Source organism: Lineus longissimus, chromosome 11, assembly GCF_910592395.1.
Source record: "Lineus longissimus chromosome 11, tnLinLong1.2, whole genome shotgun sequence".
Lineage (NCBI taxonomy): Eukaryota > Metazoa > Nemertea > Pilidiophora > Heteronemertea > Lineidae > Lineus > Lineus longissimus.
Window position 1 is genome coordinate 16,725,425 of NC_088318.1, and position 24,448 is coordinate 16,749,872.

Below are 24,448 nucleotides of genomic sequence, written 5' to 3' on the forward strand. Positions count from 1 at the left end.
TCGTTCCTATTTCGAATTTTAGATATACCCATTAAATCTCATAGGTCTCGTTAGGGAGTTTTTCCCGAATGTACGCGATGATGACGTGCCCCATTATTGGCATTAACGGGACGTAACATCTATTTTAAAATGCGTTTCCAAAGTGATTGCATGAGGACAACCCATTCATTTGCGTCGTACATCAATGGAAACGCCCAATTCCCCTGATTCTGAAGGATGTTAAATCGGGCATTTTATTTGTTTAAATAAATCATAAGCGTCGCATTTGCCCTTGCATTTGCTTCTAACTCTGTTCACCATCCCAAATGGCAATATTGCCAATTCGGCCGGACAATCACGGAAAACCCCAAATATTATACACTTCTTACTGGAAAATTCTTACAGTGACCATTCTCCCGTGAAAGAATTTTGCTTACGCTACACAAAAATTGAAAAAAATCGAGGGTCAACCATTAAACTTTTGAGATATGTTGAATTTTGCACAAACCAGCGAAAAACGCGCCAACTGGCACTGGACGGCATTTCAACACGGGGCCGACGCACATCCCACGTTTATTGTACACATACGTCGGCAACAACAGTAAAATGCATAGTTTCTTGTTAGCCGCCTATTGAGTAGCGCTCTAGATTTCAGAAACTCAAAAAAAACATGTCTTTGCCAAAACAACTGCTAAATCAACACTGGCATACTGTGAGAACCAAAAAATTAATGATTTTTTAAGAACTACGGTTTGCCGCGCATGAATACAAAAATCATCCCTGATGAGACCATAGTCAGCAGGTCGAGTGAGGCAATGTTGATCACCTTTGACGACGCTTGGAGAATGACACCACTCTGATTGCAGAGAGAGGCGACTTTGGTTCTACAAACTAACACCAGATGTCTCTACCATGCTGCCATGCTTGTGATATCAGGCCATGATATCATGATATTGATACTTTGACGCATTTTCCCCAAATTGATGTCTTTTGTGATCAGTGATGTGAATTGTTCTTTGTGACAACATGTTACGTAATATGCGGTCAGCAGTGTTTGGTATGGTCCACGTGCGTGCCTTGCCAGGTAACTGAGGGGGTGTGTTCGTGATGGAGTTGATCATAGAAATTAGAATTAGGAATATCCATACAGAACCGAAACCAGTCTCTGACTCTGTTATTGTCGAAGTATCGTCTTTTGAGTATGATAATATAACGGTCTGCTGAGAGGGGCATTCGCCCCCAACTGGCCTACTCCCCGAGGTGAATTGGGTGGCATGTGCCAACCACTTTTGCTCGGAAAGAGGGTCTTTTTCAGTAGGGCATCTGGCCGGCGAGATATGTGCCATCCAAATAACGGCTGGATGTTCCAATGATGACCTGAGACGTGTCCTGTCCCATCCAAGTGAGGACTGGATGTTCCAATGATGACCTGAGAAGAGATGTGTCACGCCCATCCAAGGAAGGACTGGATGTTCCAATGATGACCCAAGACGTGTCTTGTCCCATCCAAGTAATGACTGGATGTTCCAGCGATGACTTGGGATGTTTCTTGTCCAATCCAAGTAATATCTGAATGTCCCAGTGATTTCTTGAGATGTCCTAGTGATGACCTGAGATGATTCTTGTCCCAATCAAGTAATGATGGGATGATCCTGGTCATTGTTGACATTGATCACCTGAGATGTGTTTTGTCCTTCCCAAGTTACGACTGGGTTCTTCTGTCCCAATAAGAACCTATGTAGCCCTAAAAATTGCCCATTGTGAAACATTTTCTGTTTCACAGAACAACAAGTAGGCCCAATAACTAAATGTTCCAGTTATCACTTCAGATACGTCTTGCCTCTCCTAAGTAGTGATGAGATGGTCAAGTGATAATCACTTTAGATGTGTCTTGTCCCAACCAAGTAATGACTCAAGTTCTGTCGTAATAAGATCCTTGAGATCTATGTTGTGCCAATTTCAAGTAAAGACAGCCTGTTGTGAGACATTTTATGTCCCACTGAAGTACTGCCCAGGTGTTCATGTCCCAACTAAGACTGATTTGTCTATTGTCTCTAAGTAATGGCCTGGTGTTTCAATGGCTGAATGTTCTGTTGATAAAGCTGACATGATACGTACATCTTTAAATTGTTCATTCATTTCAAGGAACCCCAAGGAACAGTCTGACAGTTCAAAAGATAATTGAAGAGGCTTGCAAGGAAGCAGAAATCTACAAAAATGCTGGATTGGTAAGCACCATATTTGGTAAATACTACTTTGAATTAGACGTTTTAAAGTGTTCAAAAATCTAAATTATTGTGGGAATCTGGTGAGGTTGCAACACCAGAGAACACCAGAGCTCACCAATCTCGAATCTTCAGTCCTAATTGGAATTTGCAGGGCAAGTGATGGTTATGACACAATTGACAATTCAGTGGTGTAAATGAAAGGCTGTAACACAAACTAGGTTAGAGTAGTGGACTGTCTCTCTGTGGTTCGAATCCCTGTCAAGGAACTTTGATTTTTCTGTACTAATTTGATTCTTTCCTTTCTAGGATGGCATTATCCTCGAAAACATGCACGACATTCCATACATGCACACAGAGAGTGTTGGACCCGAGATAGTAGCGACCATGACAGCAGTGTGTTCGCAAGTGAGACGTCTTTGTCCCGAGATGCCTCTTGGTGTGCAGATTCTCGCTGGTGCTAATAAACAAGCATTGGCTGTTGCCTTGGCTGCAGGTTCGTCCCTGGAATCTATAAGCCCTCTATTCTAATATTTTAGATCCTGAGGTAACCTTACATGGACGTTTGGTGCCATAGAGTTGATGCATTTCAAGCTGCTTTAAGTACAGGAGGTGTTTCAACTTCTGATGCCTGCTTCTTGTTACTCCTTCACTGAGAGCTAACATTGTCTCGTCAGGGGAATTCTTTCCAGATCGAACTTCATTCCAGTCGAGGGATTAACTGGTTGTATAGAGGTATTTCAACTTCTGATGTCTGCTTGTTCTTTATCTGATACCTAACATAATCTCATCAGAGATTAAATCATTCCAGATCTGAATTTCATTCGAGCTGAGGGTTTCGTGTTCAGTCACGTTGCGGATGAGGGTGTGATGAATGCTTGCGCTGGCGACATCATGAGGTATAGAAAACAGATTGGTGCGGATCACATCAGTGTCATTACCGACATCAAAAAGAAACATAGGTTAGTGGAAAAGCTTGGGATTCACTCATATAAATGCCTGGGTTTACATGCTAGTTTTCTTGACTGAACCATATGGGGGCCTCCAAATACCATTTAGACCTCTTGTGTGTTCTTGTATTTTGGTCTAGAGGGCCACTTGACACAAGATTGACCAAAGTTTATTCAGACCTACTTGTCTGTTGCCTGAAGAGTCGTTTATTTGCACCTCCTGTTTAGGTATGCACCACTGTTAATCTTCGCACCTGGCCGCACCTGACAAGAAGATGTTTAGGCAAGTACTGCACAAATGATTGAAGTTTAAACAGACACACTGCATTTAGGGCAGTTGGGCAGAATGAAATGATTAGGCTAATGTCTTGATGTGTTTTTTTTCTTTTACAGCTCTCATGCTATCACGAGTGATGTAGATATTGTGGAAACTGCCTTGGCTGCAGAGTTTTTCATGAGTGATGGCGTCGTCATAACAGGAAGTGCCACTGGGGCAATCACAGAGGTCCAAGATGTAAAAGGTACCGGGAGGCAGTTTTTAAACCTGGGAGAGTGAGCCACTTACTGACCTCATCCCCCCCTGGTCGATGTTATTCTGGTCAATGGGGTGGTTCAGAACCTGAATTTTGGCCCAACAAGCGGGTGCATGCAGTTAATGCAGCCACATTGTCATGTGCTTGCAAGTGTTTTTCTGTAGTTCTCAGTGACCTCTGCTGACTGGCACAAAATGACCGCCAGGGACCATGTTTTGGCAGACGCTTGCACATCACTTGATCAAACACGACTATGACCCCAAACTGTGCACATCAGTCACCCCCAAGACCACCAAACTGACCCCCTTGCTGCTGCCTTTATTGTATATTCCCTTTTTAATGTTATCAATTAATATTCCAGATGTGAGGGAAGCTGTGAAAATCCCCATTCTGGTGGGATCGGGAGTGACTGTTGAAAATGTCCACAACTACTTGATGGTCAATGCCATGATCATTGGATCACATTTCAAGAAATCGGGTCACTGGGAAAATGAGTTGGATGTTGACAGGATTGTACGATTTATGGAGAGGGTTACCTGTCTCAGGGATGTGATTAAAGATTGAAATGAAATCTTAAGAACTGGCTTCCTTGCATGTACGGAGTAACAATATATTATTTTTGTACACAAAAACTAATTTTCGTCATGGCAGGAAAAGAAGAACTTGACGCAAGCTTTTGGACAGATTAGGGCTACCTTTATTTTCTTCAATTTGAAATAAAAGGAAACCACTTCCACTAGTCATACATACCTACCCAAACATACAATAAACCACATTTAAAATGAAGCATGGAAAAAAGTCATGAGGGCATGTGCAGCAACCGGAACAGATCCCTTTGGACAGAAGAGATGTTGCTTTGATCAGATCTAAAACACATAATAAAACAGCTTAATTGGTGATAGACATACCTCAGTTGATGAAATCAGAGGGAAGTCTGGCCCATCATACTTTGGCAGAGCTTAATATATTTGTTTTACTGTGGACTCCATAAGATGTATATAATAGTGCAAAGCACTAAATAAAAGTCCTCAGTAGTTTATAATCCATTTCTTCACAGAGTGCAGACCCTTTCACCAAAGCTGGTATTCAGAAATGCACTGTTTACAATTGCTCAAACTAGGACAGGCCAGACCCCCTCTAATGTCTAAGGCCGCTGTGTTGTTTGACCTTTACTGTTGATGCCATTACTAATACCTCAAATTGGAATATTTTCTCATTATCATCCTGGGATAAAACTGACCATGTAAAAACCTTAAAACTTCACAAGCTATAGTGTCTTACCTAAAATTTCACGAATATAATCATAATAAATATTTGTTTTCTTACTATTCATACCTTACATGTAGAATAAAATAGTTCACTATTATTACACGACCCTGTATTAAAATCATAAAATGTGCAGTTATTTTTATAATTCCTGAGCTTCCCATAACACAGGTAACAGCGTGGTTTTTTCTCAAAATCATGTACTTGGCGATTTGCTCAGCAAATCGTGTTACTGGTACAGCATGGAGATTCTTATACTTTTCTTATATCCTACATAACCAATTTTCGAGATAAAACTACACACAAACCAATTTGGGTGATTTATACATTGGCATCACTGTCCTCAAATGCCTGTATGGGTCATGATGTCTCTTGACCCGATCAGGTGCCATAATCTAACGGAGGAATACAGTCTACTGGATGTTGTGAAGGATGCGTTGCTGTGTGCAAAAACCTGAAGCAACATTGCATGATTGTTGGATTGACTCCACCGAGTGAAGTTTTCTGTAGTTAAATACTGTTGTGTGTGATCATGCCTCAAGGCCCTGTCATTGCCTCGAATTTTGAAGAATTGATGAAAATTAGAACATTCCTAAACACAAAATGATTCAAAAGGGAGGGAAAAACAAAAGAGTGGTATTCGTACACAACTGCATTCAACTGTATTTCCCAACAATATTATTTGCATAGCTGAATGTAATTCAATAAAAATTATGATTTGATTGAAAAAATTCTTAACTATTCAAACCACAAGGATACAGGTCAAACCGAAAAAATGTAAGGCTGCCCATTTTGGTGCTACTATAATTTCCTCTACCCATTTTTAAACACACGCTAATAATATACGCCCAAATGTATCAATACATACGATAATCAAGATATACAATGATATTACACAATTTTTTTCATTTCATTTAGATTTTGGAATTTTTAATTTCCTAACACAGTTAAATTGAAAGCTCGCCTTCTAATTTACAAATACAATTATTCAATCATAACTTAGATTTTTTTTCAATCATTTTATTTTTATTTATTTTTATGGTATTATAGCTCGAAAGTTGCTATCGTTTTGTGCGGATTTAACTGTGATTTCGGTGAACCACTTTCCTTTTCAACCAAATAATGCACACACCAATAACCTTATACGTGAATGATGGTAAATTCTCATGTTGGCTACAAAGGTCTGTTTTACTAAGAAAATTTCTCTAAATGTTTTTTCTCTATATTAAAGATTCCAGAACTTTCAAAACCCTAGAATAAAAGGATGTGTATTGTTGTAATGTTTGGTTGTTATGGTCATACATTGTACTTTTGTTTCCGTGGTTACCAACCGAAAGGATAAACAGAAAGCAGTGTCTACATATTCATATATTGCTATACTTAGCATAACAGTAAGGTACCACAAAATTCTCTATACATCTCATTACCAAAATTATCCAAGGCAAGTATTTTCAAAGTCACCACATTTTCTAGTAACCTATAGCTGCTTATGAAATCATTTTGATCACTCCATTTAACATAAGAAGGATTCTTCACCATGTGCGGAAATAGGACCCGACTGATCCTGGTATAAGAATTCCAGACCCTCCCTACTACATTTCAGTTGAAATTAAAAATAATTTTATCTTCCATTATCATTGCATTGCAATTTGCATCATCAATTCAAATATTTAGAATATTGCTGCATTTTAACAGCCTAACATCATCTTTGGGAAAATTGTATCAACCAATGTTATCTCTGCAAGTGTAGGATCAAATCAATGACCAGCACCAGCTCTTGTAATGGCAAACAAACCAGTTTAGGCTTTGTTTATCTTCGCTAGATCTTCTAATTGTGTTTGACAAGCTCTTCACTTTTGCATTTCATGCTATAACCGGCAGTTCCCTGTTGGGCCATCCTTGACACCACAGTACTCCTTATATCTCCTCACCTTGCTTTTGCAAAGGGAGGACCCTGGTATCCAGGATGCTTTTGAAGTTTGATTTGAGCAAAGTCCGTGCTTGAAAGACATAACTGCAGAATACACAAAGGAGATGATATTTCGGTGGCACTGTCATTGTTGTGCACTCAATTTAAAGGGAAACAGTCTTTCTTATTGCAGGGTGAGGTTATACCGAATAATGATTTAGCCTACTATACCTTTGACATCTACACATTATTCAAGCAATGTGAAACTATTTTGAGGCAAATATTAAGTTAATTTGTATAAATGTCTATATACACTCAATATCATCGCCTTCGTCCGAATTTTCACCCTACAACAAAAGACTATTTCCCCTTTAACATTTATGTTTTTCAGATGTACAAGATATGTACATGATGGTTTCAGTTGTTAGATACAGTATGGCTTCTCACCAGAACGGACAACCATCGCTGTACGAATCACATTTATTCCCCAACATAGACAGGTTAATGAACATGTGCCTAGGAACATTGAATATCCCTGCAACGCTAGTATTTGATATTTGATAATACGTCGTTGGAAATGCATACGTAGACTAACCTAGTTCAAAATAGGTTGTTGCCACCTCAATAATATAAAGTTTTATACAGCCAGTACCACTGTCATGACATTGTGATCCATGAAAATTACATAAACATGTAAGATACCCTGAAAGCCTTGTTATCAGGCTGGAAATAACCCCACTGTTCGACTTTAAAGGTCTACGCTGTTCGTCTCCATTGTATTTACTGGTGGTTCAGGAAAAAGTAGTACACAGTGCTTTAGTGCACTTATTGTGCATGCAAATTTGCTGAAACTTTGTATTCGTAGTATTTTGATATTGTCTGTACAACAGCATTTTCATGATTAATATTCAATGTGTATGTACTCAATTAGAAATTTTCTAATTTGAGTTCAGTTTTTCAAATTTTTGAAAACGAACAGGGTAGAGCTTTCCACAGTTATGTCACCGGTTGGAAGGCACTTGAGACATCCATATGCTGTTACGCACAACTGCACTACTGGCCTGAGCTAACCCCAGATAACTAATCTATAAGTACATGATTATAGAGTTCAGGTCTGGTGATTATGTGTTGCACCATGGATTTATTTTCTTGAAGTTTAAATTATTGTTTAAGAATTTTGATAACTGCTTTTACTCAAATGAGGAGTAGTATTAGCATTCGCCAGTGGTGCAGCTGGGAGTCTCAATATATGGAATGTTTAAATTAGCATGTCTACCCCATATTACACACCAAGTGTTTATGCTTTGTCAGGTATAGGTAGTCATATTGACTATTTTATTAGTAATGTATTAGAAGGGACCAGGTTTTGCATGTATCTCATTATTTGCATTGAATTGCTTTTTCACTGCCAGATGCATAAAACTGCATCTTTTGATTGCTAGGCATTGTAAATGGAACTTTGTTATATTTGCAATTCTCAAAGTAAACTGCCTCAGTCACCTATTTTATTCCTTTTGCGTGCTTTCTGGATGATATCAGGTTAAAATCTAACTCGTCATAAAAACTGACCACGTTCCTTACAAATTTTGGTTTCCAAACAAGAGGTGCTACCGGTTTACCATGGGACAAGCTGCATCCCTGTATTACTTGTTAATCGATGCAACAGAATCACACGATAAAGATCTTTCAAACATTGAAATTCAATGATGTAAATTTATCAACAGTGTACATAATAAATTCTGCAGATTTATATAATCCACTCAGCTCTTTTCTTGATTTGTGGAAAATCTTGAATGTGCCCAGGACTAAGCAGTAGCACTATCAGGTCTCTTCTAGACTTGCAGTAAAAACCACTAATGGAGACCGGGCAAAAGCAAATTCCACCATAGTTGGTAAACTATCTTCACAATGGAACCAAAACTGGCCTTTCTTGCAACAACTTTAATTTTACTGTCATGTTTGGAACATAAACCCTGAATTTGACAACACAAACTCCATGATTATTGCTTTCAATGGAAACCCGTACTACAATATTTCTGGTAATGAAACATCCAATTACTTGGAAGTGTTTTGGTGAAAGTGAATACATACATGTACCATATTTGATGGCATCCAAAAATTTCCATCACATTTATTTCAACCAAATAGTTTTCTTCTTTAACGTCCCATCTATGGATTCAAGTTTCATGTCACAATCCTGAATCTTGTTTTCCGACAAGCAGCATCCTTATATGAGTGTGTGTGCTTTTATCATTGTGCACGTGACGATGTTCCATCAAATATCATTGCTTGGTATGAATATGTCACATACATTTTCTTGTACAAACAATGGCAACAAATGAAATCGGACTCGTGTGGTGAGCACTGACAGAACCGAAACTAGACTGATAGTATACATAATAAGAAGATGTCCCAACACAATATCATTCCCGTTAAAATTCCTTGCATGCGTTTGACAACATTTACTCCAGAATACATCTGATGCTGCAGTTTCTGATAGAGAGATGACGATGTAACAGTGAGGTCTTATAGTGAAATGAAAGATCGAAACTCACAAACAGATAGATCGAGTCTGACGAGATTGTCTTAAAATAACTTGCACAATCTTTAAAATGACACAAGATGCAATACAATCTTTCGCATGGAGAAATAAAATACTGACAATGCACTTTGGATGCATTTCGGTAGCGAGAAAAGGTTTATTAAAACCTTAATTAAAACTGTACAATATAATAACAACAATATTTAAATATACAACTGTTCTTGGCAATCTTTGTACGTCAACTGTTGTTCAATCCATAGTCCAAAACAAAGCCAGGTCGTGTTCAGAAAATCTTCATCGTAGTTGAAGGTCACACAAAACTAGCACTTCCTTTTACCGGCAGATTTTGGCTGCTTTAGAAGTTTCCCTTGTCTTGTATGGCGGCGTTGTTGATACACCTTATTGTTTCTTTCTAACTTATTCTTACTTAATTTCTTTGAATAGAGTCTTTGCTCACGCAGTTGCATAGGCTTTAGAAGTTCTACGGTTTGCGCCACTAATCCAGCACGTGCTGCCACAGCTCTTGGACGGCGGGGTGAGGGGCGCGGTTGCACCGCGGAACTCGTCGGGTCTAACTCATGGACACTGGAAGCCTCAGACACACTTTCTTCTCCCGTGCTGCTCTGTCGTCCTCTCGTGTTGTACACGGACATACTAGGGTGTTCTATAAGTAAATTTTCCAGAGGGTTAGTTTCCAGTCGGTGACGCATTTTGCCCGCCCCAGTAAAACATGGAGGGGGTGTCACCAACCAACTCTCCTCCATGCGAACGTCATCAGAATGAGAATTAGAATGACTACTAGAATGAGATGGGGTATTATGAGTTGTTGATTTATGGCTGGGGCTAGAAGACGAACATGATGAGGCTCGCGAGCTACCATCAAGAATCACCACTTCAGCACTTCCGGCATCGCCACAATCTGGAAGGAGATGAGGCAAGAATTAGATGGCAGTCTCGGGCATAGTTGTGTCTGTTTGGTTTGGTATGTTTGCCTTCTTGAGCTAAATGTAACATCCCAAATTGACTCCCAATCCTATCTTGCACCGAGTCTATCTTCTATCATTGTGCACTGAAGGTTGAAAATTATTCTTCAAAAGTTGCAAAGATCCAGATGAGATTGTGACATTCTTTTCCAAATTGTCATAATGCAAAATTTGTGTGTTTTTGTACAGGATAAGGACTTACTCACTTAGACATTGTTAGAGACTATGTAATATAGCTGTCTGATTTACAATTACTGTATTGTATGTGCGTATTCAGTTCCTTGTTTAATTTGGGATGTTATCAAAAGAGAATTGGTTAGTATGATAGAAATAAGGCATTGCAAGATGCATCCCAGTAAAAAATTGCATATGATAATGCAAAACTGGATTTTGCACCACCGTTGGAAAATCGAGAAGCTGACAGTGACACCACTGGGTAGTGTTGGCAAAATTGACCAAAATCACTTGGATGCCAGGGCCAGGACATTATGTCATGAGAGTCCATTGAGAAGTAGATCTGCAGTAAAGACTACAGCACAAATAATTCGCTGTGTGTGAAACTAAATCTTTCGATAACACAAACAATAACAGTTGGGTTATATTGTCCAAGGTAACCACTGGCAACTCCTTGTCATCAAAATATCATGCTTGTGGTAATATCCCAATCAATTCAATTTCACCTAGTGCAGGCTACATGTAGCAAGTAACCCATTATAGATGGTATTTCATTGATAGCAGAATAATGGATCTTAACCCTTTTAATAAACAAGCCAACCAGTGCATAATATTCCCATTTCACATAAGATTTCAAAAACGTCGGAAAAAGGTCTTTTCCCTGTGGCATACTGAAGCTAACTTAGGGCTTTAAAATAACTTTTACTCTTAGTGGACATGACAAAGTCCAAAAATATATAAAGCAAGCTCGCTTATATATTTTGGCTGAGATATGTCAAGATGTTGTCATTGGGAGAGAGGTCTGGGGAGCAGATATCTCTCTTCAACAATCAATGCCCCCCCCCCCAAACATTAGATCGTCAGTGGTACTTTGACATGTATGGCAAGGGGAGGGTGGTGGGCTGGACTGCCATTTGGGCTGATTGAAGGACTACTGCAAAGAAAAAGAACTTTGAATGAAAACGTGGTTGGAGTTATCATTTGAAATTGAAGTGGCAGGACAATGTGCCATAGAAAAGATCAGGGGAGCTATGCCTGTGGAAGGTGTGAAAGATATTTACAGCAGCAAGATGTAAGATGTAAAATGGGCCTACATGACAGGGTTTGTGTGATGTGACCGAGTGAATGATAAATGAATGAATTGAAGAGAGTTGGTCCCAACAAAAGTATTTCCCACCCTGGCAAAAATGAAGATCTGTCCTTCACCATCCTCTCTGACTTGGCCTTCACTTGATGCAATAAAAATCGGCAAGTATCGACAATACGTACCATTTTCATGCTTGTCAACGAGTGCCCATTCATTTTCCACAGGCGTCACCTTGAGATTCACATTGGCAGTGATTTCCTCCTCAACGGGAGTAGCACCGAATATCAGGTTGGCAATTCCACTCAACATCTTGTAGGGTGGCTGAAAAGACAAAATGAGTACTTCGGTAAGTTGAGAATCCGGCCATTTGGTAACAGGCAATAGAATTTTTTGTTTTCACATTTTGACCCCTGGTGGCCAGACCAAGACTCGGCTCAGACTGAAATTTAGTCCATCAGGAGATCAGACCTATAGTGTTATATATGCCATACATGCCATGCTTATGGACAACGACGGGCACTCCGTGACAGCAAGAGCTCACCAGGTCGGCTAAAAATGATAGAATTAGAATACTAAGCACTGGTTTTAAATACTTGCAGAAGTGGTTCTAAAATAATCTTTTGAAATAGCATATGAATTGAATTGAAATGCCAAAGTATGTTGCGGAATTATTCATATTGTGCACAGTGAAATACATCAATTATCAATGATCCCATTGTGGGCTTGAAGCTACCCTGGGTAGATTTCACAACAGCCAGAAATGATTGTGAATATATTGATCATTCATAAATCATAGACCATCAATTGAGAAATCATTCACGATTCAACGGTGAATGCTGGGTGAGAATCAATGGCCCGTTAATCAATGGTATCTGTGGTGCTGTTGTTGGGTCTGGCTGACGAAATTCCACCTTTCCTGATGAATGATGGCGTCAACTTGACAGTTTGCGATCACTCAATGGAAAATGAAAGTGAAACCCAACAGCAATTTTCAACTTCAAATTTGAGAGCTTTCTTCCAATTCCCATTGGCATGTTTTTGCTATTTATACTGCAGTACAGGACAACAAAGTTCCTTATATATAAAATGCTGATATAATTCTAAGAAGGCACACCTCACCTGAGTAGCCTATCAGCTGTCACTGGCCTTGCGCAAAGTTGTACTACTAGTGGACTTATCTGTAGCCATAAAATTACATCTCCCAAAACCTATTTTTATTTTGGGCTTGAGAGGAGAGGGATAATCCAAGCTTTTACATTACCATTGAGTCTCAAGTCTACTCAACTCTTCTCATGGTATCTTGTCTAGACATTAGACATATCAATAAATCTTATCGCATGGATTAAAATTCCAATCCATATGTCTCACTTTATCTTCAGACAGATCAAACGACAGCAAGACCAATGGCATGGACTTTGGTGTTTTCTTAAAATTTGATGTGCTGTCTTCCAACATGCCCTAAATCATGATATCCATTAAATTATTTGCTATTAATAAATGAATAGTCAAATATCATTATCCAATATTATTCCCCTACTTTTATTTTACCCTCTGCCTTTACATGTACATGTAATAAAATATGGCATCAGCCATTCTAACTTGAACGTGCAGCCCATGAGTGAACCCAATGTGCTCAGGTGTTCTGATTTTTAAGTTCCCTGGAGGTCAATCAGAGGTTTGTATTGCATCAGCCATTCCATTATGTAGATATAAAGGGGTTCAGAATATTGGTTATTTAAACTGTTCGTAGCTTTGCCTATTAGTATTAGAAGGCACAATCTGAACTGTGTATTCAAAAGCAAAGTATTTTCATTACACCCCGTCGATGCGGATACCCTCTATCAGTCTCCATTTTCTGTAGGATTCCATTTCATTTCACAGTTCATATGCTGCTCAGCTCAGGTTGTTAAGTTTTATGCTTGCAAAATTCTTGCAACCACCTGTTTGAACAAGCACCAAAGCAAAGTGCAACTCGGTTTACATACATACGTATTTAGATACAGGCTTTTGGCTACTCAATTTGAACTGGGTTTTAAGGCCAAACGCGATGAGTACGTTTTGAGTATCGTGTACCACCGCAACCGCTCAAAGCGTACCGCCACAACTTCTGGTCCAACTTCTTAAGTGCCGTATTACCTTGCAATGCATTCCTCCAAGTCCAACCAGCCAGTGCGTCAAGGCCAAAGTAGCTTGACAACGTTCCTAGAGATAGCATCATGGATATGAAACTCATGTATAATTTGTATAGCCTTTGGCCTGGGTGCCTGCCTAAACTGAAAATGTATGGCTCGCCTTGGGTTTATCAACAAGGCTCTTGACCCTTCGCTGTGCGGCGGATTAGGGTCGAGGTTACCTGGACTAACAGTTTTAAGCACCACCCCATTCCCACCAGGCACCACCCCACCCGACTACACCAGGCACCACCAGCACACGCCCCGTAGCATGGACTGTTAAGTGAATGAAATCCGCACTGATAGCAAACAGAAACAGAAACACATCATTTTTTCACCACCAGCAACCCTTATTATATTTATTGTGTTTATTACTGAAGGATGATGGGAGGGGCAGAATTTCTGACAGTTCCCTCCAAAACGTAAACAAAGACCAGACCAACGAACAAAGCTGACCTTCAGACTAACGTTCACAAAACCACATATTCTGCAATAAATACCAAAGCTGCAAACCTTTAACCTAAGCAATACAAACACGGATATAAAATTTATCATTTGCCATACCTAGAATATGTAGGAAATGTCTGGTTGTTAGGATTAATGGCGATTTTATCCAGGGTTCGTCCGTCGTTACCGTTGTGCCTGCTGCAGAGTTGATCAGCTGTTCCCTTCGTGATAGCGCAGAAACACCTTGCATAAAATCTTTGCTAATACACAATCTAGATAGATCTTTCACACTCACCTAACCTCTTCTTGTACCTTAGATACCGTAGAATAGTATTCAGTTGAAATGAAGTCGATAGATTGCTAGGCGTTATCAAATTTTGTGCAGTAAATAGTGGCTTTGAGACGAAGTTTCTTGCTTGTCAGTGGTGAAACCCAAACAAAATTTTAATGTTTGACCTACGTCATGTTAAATTACGCGTTTTGATTGGTTCTCATTCAGTTGCGTTGCCTTTATATGGAAAATATTAATATTCATGAGGTAGCGTAAACACTGCGAATACACGCGTGCATTCATGTTGACATCACGTGATGTAAATAAAGTTGACCCCACTTTGACCTTTGACACGTTGCGTAGTCGCCTCGCTCTGAATTTAGGGATTCCCCAGGTATATCCCACAAGCCACAAAACTTGATGTTCTGACATGTTCTGACAAACTTTGTGACAATAATCTCTCCTAACGTGAGCTATATTTAATATTATCGACAAAAGTTCACGTAAACTGAAGTGAATAACAAGGTAATTATCTGCAATCTAATGTACATAACTGTAAGTACCAGTAGTAAGTGAAGAACCATTGGCATTACCAAGCCCCTAACAAGCATGCCATGAGTCATGACAAGATTTCACTTTTACTTAACTTAATCAGTTGCAAAATATGTTTGAGCAAATATCACCTTGGTCCCAACCTGGTCAACTCACATCAACTCCATCAGAAGCAACTACTTTCAAGTATTGTTGTAATTAATGCAATTGTTTTACTTCTTTTAGGTTGATGAAGATCGTCAGACATGCCTGTCGATATTAATGACGTGGTGACTCTATTATCTAAACTCTCGGATGATGCAAAGTTGAGAGTGACAGTGAAGGAGTCTGTCAAGGGAGGCGTGATATGTGGCGTTGCTTGTGCAATCGGTGGAGTTGTTGGTGGGCCAGTGGGATTGGCAGTTGGTGAGTGTTCGTCACTGTTGGTGAGTCAAAACAAAGCAGGAAAGTTCTTAAAAATTTTCTTGCATTACTTGTAATAAAAGAACTCTAAAATATCATACATATGTGTTTCTTTCTCAATATTCCGGAACTCTATTGCGTACAAACCTTTTAAACTTGTTTTAAAAAGATGCTTACTCAAACCTATTTCGTGTTCATTGCAGGGGGTTCGCTTGGAGGCTGTGCAGCTGCTTACCTCGCCAAGGGAAAATTCGAGCCAGCAAGTAAGATCATCTTGGACATGGATGAGAAGAGAAGGCTCGAACTCTACAATTCTGCTTTGACCATTCTTGAAAAGTTAAGATTCGACGACGTGTTGATGCTGAGTGCACTGGTTTATGGAGACGTTATGTTACAAAAGCAGCTTCTAGGGGTAGTTGTGAATCACCTTCAGGGTAATATGAAAATGACTGTTTTGGATTAATCATTCCTGTATCATCTTCACAAACTCCAAATCGCCAAGTCACTCACCAGAGCCATATAGATATATGTATATATATGTTGTGATGCAAACACATAAAGTTTAGGATCACATGTTTCAATGAAACCAAAATTAGCATTAAAATGCACATCTGTGTTTGTTAGACTCCATTTGGACTTTGAAGTTTCAGATCAAATGTAACATTGTGGTTTTTATTTTCTGTGCAAAAGCAGAGTGACATTTTTTTCCGGAAATTAAGTAAACACATGTGAATAAAATTGCAAGGTGGTTCCAAGTGCTGTCTTTAAGAGAGGTGTCCTGATTAGAGAGGTCAAATTGGATGGAAGCAACCAATTTTGGTCCAAAACTAGTCTCCTGTCCTTCTTTCACCGAGAAATACAGCTATGCATTTCAAAGAGCTTTTAGAGAATGTTTTAATTTTGCATAAATTAGATCACTGCATGCAGACTTCAGTGCCATCTTTGTAAATAAAGTATTTATATATAATTTTAAAGGTATTTTGTGTCCATTTATGATTAGAATTTGTTTGGTGCATATTCAGTTGCAGCATATAACTTCTATCAGACTTGAGGAAAAAGCGTCTTCCAGTAACCAGTATGTGATGGAATAAAAAGCAAAAACCCCCTTCTATGACCGGCTCATCAATTTCCCATGTAATTTGATGTGCAAGAATAATTACTTTGAAGTTTATAGACCTGGCAGTTCTCCGATATACCGGTATTCCAGATATGCCTCTGTTTGTGTTTTCTGTCCCGATCTATGAAGGTGCAGGCTGTGAATTTATCGTACCACCCATCCACCAACTAGCTACGCCTAATGCTGCTTAACTTCGGTGATGGGGAAATCTGCACCAAATGCAAGGCTATAAAGGAATCCTCCAAAGCCTGGCTGGTTTAAACTCCCGGGGCAGTCCAGTCCTGATCCACTCATCTTACCGGGGGATAGGACGAGGTCGGTCCACTGCGTCCAGAGTGTAGGCTGGTTAGATGGGCTATATGTACTTTGGAGGGAGGTGGGGAGTTTCTGCAATACATCTTTTCTCCCGTTGACAAAGAGGGTACGGAGCTGAATTCAGTGTTCACCATGGTGAAGTCAGAGTTTATCATGCTCGCCATGGTGAATGTAGAATTTACCATGCTCACCATGGTAAAATATTTCACCGTCCCAATTCACCATGGTGATGTACTGTCTGTTTGACATGGTGAATTGTGGATTTACAATGGTGAAATTGAGACACATTTTTCCAATAAAGGGTGATCACAAAATCAATAAGAAGTATGTTTTTTAACACAGAATTTTTTTATTCATGAATTTCATATGCCATGGATAAACTCTATATCAAATTAACAAGGCCCTCAATAGGAATATAATACTTTTAAATTTCATAATGGAAAATTTGTCAAACACATTTAATATTATCTCACTGCACCACATGACAAATTCCTGGAGCATTGGCCTTTAATGTTACTTGATATGGCAAAATTAGGCACTTTGGGGTCAAAGACAGATCTTGAGTTCTTGGCATAGAATGGACCGATTCTGCACAAAATTACTTTGAAATGACATGTTAACACTTGTCACTCACTTGAGAACTGATCGAGATACCGTATGCACTTCAGAACACACCTTTATGCTACTTGGGTTCATCCGGAGGACATGTCCGAGCCATCTTAGTCTGCGGCGTCTGATTACGTCGGCAAGGTCCTCTGTCTGCGTCTTCACACGGAGAGCTTCATTGGAGATTATCCTTGGATAAATAACGTTGACACAGTAGTTTTGCAATGATGCACCCACAGGAGTTAAAAACAACAGTCTACAAAATATTGTAGGCACTCATTTACCCGAGCCGAGTGGCATCTTTACATAAAAGGCCTTTAATTGACAAAATAAGACCCCTCGTCCAGTTTAAACAAGTACACACAGTACACTGCATTAGCCTATCTTAAAACAGAAAGGTAAGTGCTTGAGCAACTATCTATATTCTATAGACATATTCTATGAAAATATGAACACAAACTATTTCTAAATAAATGTTTAAAATTGCATTTGTCAGTTTAACATTGCTGTTGAAATGCCAACTTTATAAATATGTATATATCATGTAACATCTTCTATCACAATCATGTGCTCCTTGCTCAGTACAGATTATTATTATTAAATTATTATTAAAAACATTTTTATAGCGCTTAACGTTGTTAAAACTTCTTAGCGCTTTACAATTTATAATAAAACATAACATTAATACATGATAGAATAAAAGTCATTACTAAAAAAAAAAAAAAAAAAAAAAAAAAAAAAAAGTGCAAAGGATTCAAAAGAATTTCTTAAAAATATGAGTTTTTAGTGCAGTTTTAAAACGACCCAGGGTACTCTGGCCACGAACACTATTTGGAAGCTCATTCCATAGCTTTGGTCCCGCCACTGCGAATGCAGAGGAGCCTATCACCCGCTGCCCCGACAGATATCGTCATCACAAGAAATGTAGAACCCCACTGTTTGCAATACTAATGAATTTTCATTCAGTGCCTCCAAGAAATGCGAAGGCCTCAAAAATGCTGGCCTGCCTCAAAATTAAAAATTATCCAGTTCAGCAACATTTTTCTGAAAATGGCGAACAACTATCAAACATATTCTGATACATATAGGGAAAAGGTGGCACTGAAATTATGGCAGTGCAGTTAACCCCTTCTCACAAAAATAATGGGGTTTACAGTAACTATTGGTTTTTTGTAATTAAAGGTTTGACTGGATTGGTTGATTCAGTAGTTCATCCACCATCTTGACGGCATTGACAGATGTTCCCCAGCTGAGGCAGACGCCGTTACCTCCATGACCGTAATTGTGAACCACCTGAAAATGACCGGAAATGTATTATATGTATTATAAACCCAAAACATTTACTTTATTCTCATACACTGCATCAGCAGATTTTAAGACCCGCACTGCCAAACCATCGTCAAAGTCTTCTTTTACAAATATTGAAATATCAGGACACTGTAAAACGCCAAATTTTCCCACCACGAAACTAAAACGCCCACAAAATTTTTGAAGTTTACAGAAATAAAATATCCCTTCCTACCTTCAGCTTCTGACCCCCGATATTCATGATCTCTTTCTCAACTCTAATCGGCTCTCGGTAGGGACGAAGACCAGCCCAAGATCTTATGATCTTAGCTCCCTGAAATGAGGAACATTAAAAACAACACAGTGTCAGTTGTAAATGCATCCACTGCACATTGTACCGCCAGCATAGCCCTCAGGGTCACAGGGAAACACAAGCAGGTGCACCACGGCAAGGTCTGGATCGACGACACCCAAAATCATGTACTTTATGTTTATATATCATTTATTCATGTGAGTTTTGAAGTTGATGAATTTAGGACAACTCATATGAAGAAATGACATTGTGAAGAAAATTTGAAGAAAACCAGACTCACCCGCAGTGGAGGGTAGAAACGACATGCTTTTTCAAATATCTCTTCAGACTGTTTTTCATTAACGTCTGTGCTGAAATTATTCACTTCGCGGCACCCGCCAACAACTACATAGTCTGTGCTGAAAAGAAGATCCATACAAAGCTACTTGTTTTCAAATAGATATCTTGATATGATATTTACCTAGTCGGGTGTATTGCCCTTGATGAAAAACACTGCTGATGATTTTTCCGACACTGCACATGTACGGCACCCGTTACAGAGGTACTTTCGATGTGGCTCAAACAGAGCGAGTTGCATATGTCATGACTGCATCGAATTATTTGTCATCCTGACAATATCAGGCCATTTCACTCAATGCGTAAGGAGAAGTCGTGTTGTAGGCCCTGTTTGCAAGAGGATGATTATTTGTATCCCTTAGTAGTTTCTCACGAGACGTCACAAGGCGAGTGAGTGAGGTGCAATGGAAATGAAACTTGCGACAGATGGTGTGACAGGGTAGTAATACAGCTTATACTAGTACAATGAAATAAAGCCACATAAAATTTTACAAAACTTATTGCATGATTGTAATATTCTCACACTAGTATTTCATCAGCAGATCGGTAATTTTGAACTGGAGCAGAACAACGACTCTATCATTGACATTGTCAATAACCGGTGACCGATGGATATTTTTCTGGGTACCGTGTGGGTTGACTAAATTGCACCCAATCTTACCAAGGTATGATGTAAGTGCCGTCACCACTGTTCTCGTACACAGCATGTTTGATCCATGGCGCAGAAACCTGGAATATGGTTTCAAACAAGCAAATGAAGTACTGTAAACTGCTAAATTTTGGAAGGTACAAATTCAAAATAAAATAATAACAGAGATATCAAAACTAAAAATGGTCAGCAGAAATGAAAACTAGCTGGTTGGTACAGTTCACGCAATCCATTGTAACAACTAGGATAGTGTTTTGGCAATGTCAATTAATTTCAATTTTTTTTCTAAAACCAGCAAATATTCAGTAGAAGCAAGAATGACTCGCACGACAGCTTTCTTGTCTGGAGGCAATTTCTCTCATAGCAAATACAAAGATGAGACACGAACATAGAGACAGTAGATTATAGCCTGCGGATCGATAAAGCCGTTCCTCTCAGAAGTGGGCAAATTGAGGAATTTCACTAGAGAAAATTTTCAAGAATGGAAATACTAGGCATAATTCTTAGGAATGGAAATGACGAAGAGACTTTCGGAAGAATGGAAAATGTTTATACATGATTCTGGAAAATGGAAATACAAGTAAGTCTTGGGAATGGAAGTTATTAATATTGAGTCAATAACAGTAAGGAAAGGACATGATAGAGATAAAGTGTAATATCCATCAAATCTAGCTTTGTTATTTATCATACCTACCTGTAATATCTGTCCTCTGACGGGGTAAACTTTCATGTCACCCAACAGTTTCCGACTCCCGAATCCGGTGCAATTGACAACAATATCGTACTTGCCTGTAAACTGAAAGCAGATTGCGAACCATACATAGGAGGAATACTTTTAATCTTGAAAAGTTTGTTCCTCCTTTATACTTGAGCCATGAGGAAAATTATTTTAAAAAAAAATCTATTTGTTTACCCTATCCAAACACACCGTTTCATGATTAAAGAAAATGCACTAAACTTGTTTAGTTTTGGGCAATGGGAAAGCTCGTCCCCTTTGTCATCAAATGCTCAGCTGACCTCTGGAAAGGGCAGACTGGAATACTGGCAAAAATATATAAGCTCGCCTTATATATTTTTGATACTGAGCATGTACTCAAGTGATGAATATATTCCAAAATGTTTGTGCTTAGTGCTGGTAGTTCTCCACCTTTCTCCAATTATAATACTCTTACCTCATCAAACGAATCGACTCTTCTTTTTTCTACTTTTCCCCCTTTCTCTTTGAACCTACAAGAAACAGAAATTTTCGTTGTTGTTGAAAGATTGGTACACAAATAAGACTAAAATTGCCATTTCTAATTTCTCCTTGTCAATAAGCTGCAGTTGTGATAATACTGGAAAGGGGTAAATTTTAAAAAACTAACTAACATTTTACGAGACTCTTCCAGCTTTGGCAACAATTTTAGCATGACTTATATTTCCCATGATTGACTGAATTGTTATTTATAAATCATGTGGCATTTTAGACCAGCCCCCATTGCCCATCAGGGCTACACCAAATGTTTGAAAGGGTTAAAAAGATTACCATAATTATTTCATACTTTACCTTATCATTAACCATGGCAAATACCTGATGCATTGTGTGATAACAACAGTGGCGGTATAACCATGGCTGAAAAGAATCGTTATTGTATATGAACACCTGGGAGATGAAAGATCAGTTTTATATATTTATTACTATTGAAATATTAGTACAACTGGAACTACCTAGCCCAATGCCAGGCACTACTTGTGTGAGGGAAAAGGCCATGTATGTGCAGGGCAATGGTGCCTAGATTGACATTGGTGATGATTATCGCTACAGACAATTTTAGCAACACCCAAGAGGGTTTTGGTATTTTGACATAGACCAAACGCTGAGGGTTCAGGAGGGTCTTGGTTGAGTCACCAAGACCCTCTCCACTCAGACTGAGGCCAGTTGATTTTCCCTTTAAAATAATTATTGGAGACACAAAGGTATTTTAAAATACTAGACTCAGCATTCCACTACATGTACATGTATCTATGATCAAAGCAACATACTTGAATTGAGTGCCCCATGTATGCACTTGGTCGAGGGTTAACTCGCGGTAGTCAAGACAAAACTCGGAGTAGACACCAGGCTTGAAAACAGAGATAAAGTTTACAGTTTAACTATTGCTCTAAAAACTATACGATAGACATATATTATAATTTTAACATTTCACTTGAGATTTTTCAATATTGTGTCAAAAAAGGCCATTCTTTGTCAGTTATACTGAATACTGAAAATAAAAAATCTCATGCCCTTGTCATCTCTTTTAGGATCCGATATAGGCAATAGGCAATTTAACTGAACTCCAATTATGATCCAGCATCAACAATGTTGTTACTGTCACCAACAATTTATTGTCTTAATTAATTCTTGCTGTCACAGACAGGTCCAATTTCTTAAAAAGTTTGACGAATTAGGTAGCAGTGCGCCCTTCTCGAAATTAAGCTCCGCCAATCCTCAGTTACTTACCCCGACGTAATCTTTAGAGACGTTGAATAAAGTGACCAGTTGATTACCACTTTCTGCGGCTCCCGCTGACCGTGCCAAACCATGGAGGAAGTCCCATGAGTCTTTCGACCATTGTCTGGATAAAAAGGAATGAAAATGAAAATGTTGAACTTTTTCCATCTTTTTTTATGCAGAGCGAAAAAACCCACTATAAACTTAGATATTATGGCAGAACTACATGTTGGTAGATACACAATCAATCTATATATATCGAGATGCAGAGAAACGATTCCATAACCAAAACTACTATGAACGAAATATTATTGTTACATAACAAATACTACCGAATTTTCTACATAGTGATTGATTGTCATATTTAGATTGTTTGATACTTGAATAATACTAAATGGTGATGTTATTATGGGATGAAGATCAAGTTGGGTGCTGCGCCACAGGCTGGTGTCCTTGAAACAGCTTAGATTTACGAATAAAAACTCATTCCTGCTTAAGGTTTTAACCGGGCTGTTCAAAACTTCACATTTTTAGGCATGGTCAGACTTCCATAGGTCATGAGATTCGGCTTTCTAACTTTCACTTTACCTCATTTGTTGGAGATCATTTCCGGCAGAATGATGCATCGTCGGTCGATAAATTCCCGCCGCTCCATTGCTCGTAGTTTCTTTGGCAAACTTATCTGCTACCAAAGTGATATCGGCATTGGGATACTTCTCTTGTAACTGGACGGCCGCAGAGAGGCCCACTACCCCAGCACCAATGACGACGATTTTGGTCATCCTAAAACTTCTTGGAAGTCTGAAATATGTTAGTAAAAACGTCCCCTCGAGATACACCCTTATCCGATTTTGAGCTCAGTGAATGATTTGGGAACTTGGTTGAGAAACGCTGATGTTGAGCCTTTTTTTGTAGAAATTACAAGGAAGAAGTGATACAGATTTCTAGTTCTGTCCATTATCATCATAGCATAGTCCATTTTTTATCTTTGCCATCAGAGATTTAGTCTACATCAAGTTATATCAAACACATTTCCCCGGGCCATGATCATCATGCCATGTGTGTGATTTTGAGTCTATCCTGGCAGAGACACTCATGCATGTACAGAACATTTGTTTACTCTCTATGATAAGACTGCCATTGGGGGATTGGCCTATACGACTTGGGAACTTCCGTCCCCCATATGGTACGGTTTGCGCATAACTGACCAATCAACTAACAGAGCCAGCAAATGACATAAATCATGCATAATCACTAAATCAGGTGCACAATGCAGCTGTGTCATCTATGACTTGGACATCTCCTACTCCTTCAATCAAAGAAAACATCAGACATCACATAGGCCATAGCATGCATTGCATAGCCATAGGCCTAGGGGTCAAAAACTAAACCCAAAATGAAAGATTACAGACCACGAAAGGCATTGTCAAACAACCCTGTCACTGTCCCCAAAATTTGAATCTTATGTTTACTTTAGATCAGGTCATTACCTTCTAGACTAGGCAATATACAAAAGATGGCAATCGAGTTGATTCAAAATAAGGAAATCGAAATGGGTGAAAGTCAGTCAGCTGATATATTTTCGTGACAGCTATACAACTGCTCAAAACATCGTCCATTCAGTTTCTTTAGCCTTGGTTAGATGACAGCACTTCCCAATCAGGGGAGCAATCTAAAATGTGGAAGCGGGAATGATAGTCAACTGGCAAAGCGAGGCGGGATGCCTCTCACACGCACACCACGCCCACACATGGCAGTGTCGTGTCGTGGTGCAGCATGGGCTGATTCGGCCTGGCTGTGACTGTCTCATCTCTCTCACCATGTGGACAACTTGGCAGAGCAGCCAAGACTGATTCGGCCT

The 24,448-nt window shown here is 39.1% G+C and overlaps 4 protein-coding genes across 5 annotated transcripts; 2 read left to right on the forward strand and 2 right to left on the reverse strand.

Moving 5' to 3' along the window:
- Positions 1 to 870: 870 nt before the first annotated feature.
- LOC135495341 (uncharacterized protein F13E9.13, mitochondrial-like) lies at positions 871 to 8,621 on the forward strand. The gene is made up of 6 exons (XM_064783828.1): positions 871 to 1,063; positions 2,125 to 2,207; positions 2,514 to 2,700; positions 3,016 to 3,166; positions 3,548 to 3,675; positions 4,049 to 8,621. The coding sequence occupies exons 1-6, from the start codon at positions 1,006 to 1,008 to the stop codon at positions 4,249 to 4,251; spliced, it is 810 nt and encodes a 269-aa protein (XP_064639898.1). The 5' UTR covers positions 871 to 1,005; the 3' UTR covers positions 4,252 to 8,621.
- On the reverse strand, positions 6,466 to 14,698 carry LOC135495342 (tumor protein p53-inducible nuclear protein 2-like). The gene is made up of 3 exons (XM_064783829.1): positions 14,562 to 14,698; positions 11,831 to 11,969; positions 6,466 to 10,323 (listed from the first exon to the last, which is right to left on the reverse strand). The coding sequence occupies exons 2-3, from the start codon at positions 11,955 to 11,957 to the stop codon at positions 9,725 to 9,727; spliced, it is 726 nt and encodes a 241-aa protein (XP_064639899.1). The 5' UTR covers positions 11,958 to 11,969; positions 14,562 to 14,698; the 3' UTR covers positions 6,466 to 9,724.
- Positions 14,699 to 15,334: 636 nt separating this feature from the next.
- Positions 15,335 to 15,954, forward strand: LOC135495314 (protein C19orf12 homolog). Its single transcript, XM_064783778.1, has 2 exons — positions 15,335 to 15,494; positions 15,695 to 15,954. Exons 1-2 carry the CDS (start codon positions 15,335 to 15,337, stop codon positions 15,952 to 15,954), a joined length of 420 nt encoding a protein of 139 aa, XP_064639848.1.
- A 2,324-nt stretch (positions 15,955 to 18,278) lies between these two features.
- On the reverse strand, positions 18,279 to 24,179 carry LOC135496318 (D-aspartate oxidase-like). 2 transcript variants are annotated; one of them, XM_064785575.1, is made up of 11 exons: positions 24,078 to 24,179; positions 23,176 to 23,388; positions 22,597 to 22,711; positions 22,137 to 22,216; positions 21,661 to 21,726; positions 21,287 to 21,341; positions 20,809 to 20,910; positions 20,127 to 20,194; positions 19,410 to 19,527; positions 19,052 to 19,150; positions 18,279 to 18,822 (listed from the first exon to the last, which is right to left on the reverse strand). In XM_064785575.1, exons 2-11 carry the CDS (start codon positions 23,367 to 23,369, stop codon positions 18,706 to 18,708), a joined length of 1,014 nt encoding a protein of 337 aa, XP_064641645.1. In that variant the 5' UTR covers positions 23,370 to 23,388; positions 24,078 to 24,179; the 3' UTR covers positions 18,279 to 18,705. The 2 variants fall into 2 exon arrangements, with proteins under 2 accessions (XP_064641645.1, XP_064641646.1); XM_064785576.1 differs by having other exon boundaries at positions 23,176 to 24,163.
- Positions 24,180 to 24,448: the final 269 nt, after the last annotated feature.